Source organism: Penaeus vannamei, chromosome 25, assembly GCF_042767895.1.
Source record: "Penaeus vannamei isolate JL-2024 chromosome 25, ASM4276789v1, whole genome shotgun sequence".
Classification (NCBI taxonomy): domain Eukaryota; kingdom Metazoa; phylum Arthropoda; class Malacostraca; order Decapoda; family Penaeidae; genus Penaeus; species Penaeus vannamei.
The window spans coordinates 9,358,424-9,360,923 of NC_091573.1; the positions used below are offsets into that span (position 1 = coordinate 9,358,424).

The 2,500-nt window shown below is 40.6% G+C and overlaps 1 protein-coding gene across 1 annotated transcript in view; it reads right to left on the bottom strand.

The window, feature by feature from the left end:
- Positions 1-1,387: 1,387 nt before the first annotated feature.
- Positions 1,388-2,500, bottom strand: part of LOC138859104 (uncharacterized) — a 1,425-nt gene continuing 312 nt past the window's right edge. The window contains exons 2-3 of the mRNA XM_070138829.1: positions 2,061-2,197; positions 1,388-1,875 (exon numbers count right to left, since the gene is read on the bottom strand). Coding sequence (XP_069994930.1) covers positions 1,444-1,875; positions 2,061-2,192 — 564 coding nt within the window. The 5' untranslated portion in view covers positions 2,193-2,197 and the 3' untranslated portion in view covers positions 1,388-1,443. The remainder of the gene's footprint in view (positions 1,876-2,060; positions 2,198-2,500) is intronic.

Here is a 2,500-nt window from a genome sequence, read left to right on the forward strand (position 1 = left end):
ATATATATATATATATATATTTATTTATATACAAACTAATATATGGATTTCGATACCACCCATGGTTGCGTGAAGTCTGCCGTACTGTTAACTTATAATATACAAGTGACGAATACTGACAGATTACAAACATTCGTATGTACTCTTTTCAGTATCAGGAATCAGCACCTTATTTACCTTACTCCGCAGGTAAAGTTATTCGTGATCTGGTTGTAGTGCGAAACACTTCTTTCTTCTAGACAACACTTTTCACTGGTTTCGAAGCTTTTGAGCACACGAATCGCTGTGAACCACGAAGAACGTTATTCGCCCAACTCCCCAAGCAGTTGGTGTCCGGATAGTGGGCATGGCGATTTGCATAGATAATGATCCAGAGCAGAGAAGAATCCGATTTTTGCACGCATAAAAAAGAAACGAGTTATACAAGCGTTATCTTGTTACATTCTGTTACATCCGAGTCTCTTATCATTCCAAACCTTTTATTGTTAATTAACGCAAATAAGTTAATCCAATACAAGTGCTATCTCGAATGAGTATTTCTTCATCCCTGCCATTCCCCTTATACGAAAGCACAAAAAGAAAACAGAATATCTTTTGTTCGTCTGTTTTCATTCTTTACTTTTCTTTAGTCTATTTATACACTTTCCGTGTTACAGGCCGCGTCATCCGCATTACATCACACTGCACACAATATCTTACAAAGAGAGAGAGAGAGATTTTTATATGTACACACACATACGCATGCGCTCATATGTGCACACACATACACATGCGCTCATATGTGCACACATATATATGTGTGTGTGTGTGTGTGTGTGTGTGTGTAGATGGATGTATACATATATATATATATACATATTTATACATATATATATAATATAATATATATGTATGAATATACATATGTATATATGTATATATATATATATATATATATATATATATATATATACATAAACATGTTTGTATACATACATATATATATATATATATATGTATGTATGTATGTATACACACATCTATCTATATATATGTGTGTGTGTGTGTGTGTGTGTGTGTGTGTGTGTGTACATATATATATATATATATATATATATATATATATATACACATATATACACATGTATGCATATATTTATTTATGTATGGGCTAAGATGCATTACGGGCAATTCTGTCGCACAGTCCATTGTCATCATGCAGCTCGATCTCTTTAAACGTATTGCCACATAAGCGTTATAGTTCTCGAGCTTTGTTCCGTGCAGTTAAAGATAGAATAAAATAAGGACATACTGCACAGTAAGAGATTAACATAGACCTTTATTTCTTCCCTTTAAAGGTACTTTACGAACACCACGCTTTGTTATCTTGGGTCAGTGAAGACACATCTTAATAAAACTCTCTTTAATATATAACTTTACAGGCGCTTTACATCGACGTCGAGCTTAATAGCCGTAGGCTGGCTTGGGACACACGGTCTTGTAGGACTGCTGGGTGACGGTGACGTACTGGGGAGCATACTGGGTGGTGTACCTGGTCTGGTACTGAACCTGGGTCTCGGTGACGTACTGGGGAGCATACTGGGTGGTGTACTGGGTCTGGTACTGAGTCTGGGTGACGTACTGGGTCTGGTACTGGGTTTGGGTGACGTACTTGGGCACGTACTCGGACTTGGTGACGTACTGGGTCTGGTACTGGGTCTGGTACTGGACTTGGGTCTGGGTGACGTACTGGACTTGGGTCTTGTAGGCGGTCTGGGTGACGTACTTGGGCACGTACTCGGTCTGGTACTGGGTCTGGTACTGGACTTGGGTCTGGGTCACGTAGCGGGTGGTGGGCACGACCTGGGTCTGGTACTGGGTCTGGTAGACTGGGACCTGCGGTACGAGGGAAACATCTTAAGAATGGATATCACCGGAAAATGAAAATAATAATGATTTTCGTGATTGCGAGAATTGCCAGATTTTTATACCCCTTTTACTTCAGAACCACTTTATATTTCCACAATCCCAATTCAGCCTCGATTTTACATTCAAACTACCCAAAAGACACCAATACATACCTCCTGGTACTGGGTTTGGTACTTGGTCACGTACTGGAGCTTGGGTGGGCAAGGAGCAGGACGTGGGTAGTCGGGTTCTGCCACCACTGCTGCCAACACCACAGCCAGGACTGCCAATACGGTACGTGCCATCGCGTCTGTGGAGGAGTGTGGGAAAAGATGAAGGAGCGTGGGAAAATTTGGAGGTGTGTGGGAAATAAGTGGAGGAGTGTGGGGGAAATAAGTGGAGGAGTGTGGGGAAATTGGAGGTGTGGGAGATATACATGAAGGAATGTGGGAAATTTTGGTGGTGTGTGAGAAAATATGGAGATGTGGGGAAATTTGAAGATGTGTGGGGAGGGGGGGGGGATATATATGAGTGGGGGAAATTTCAAAGAATGTGCCTAGCATTTTTGTGCATTAGATAAGACACAAGAAAAATAAAAAGACAAAAGGGATAA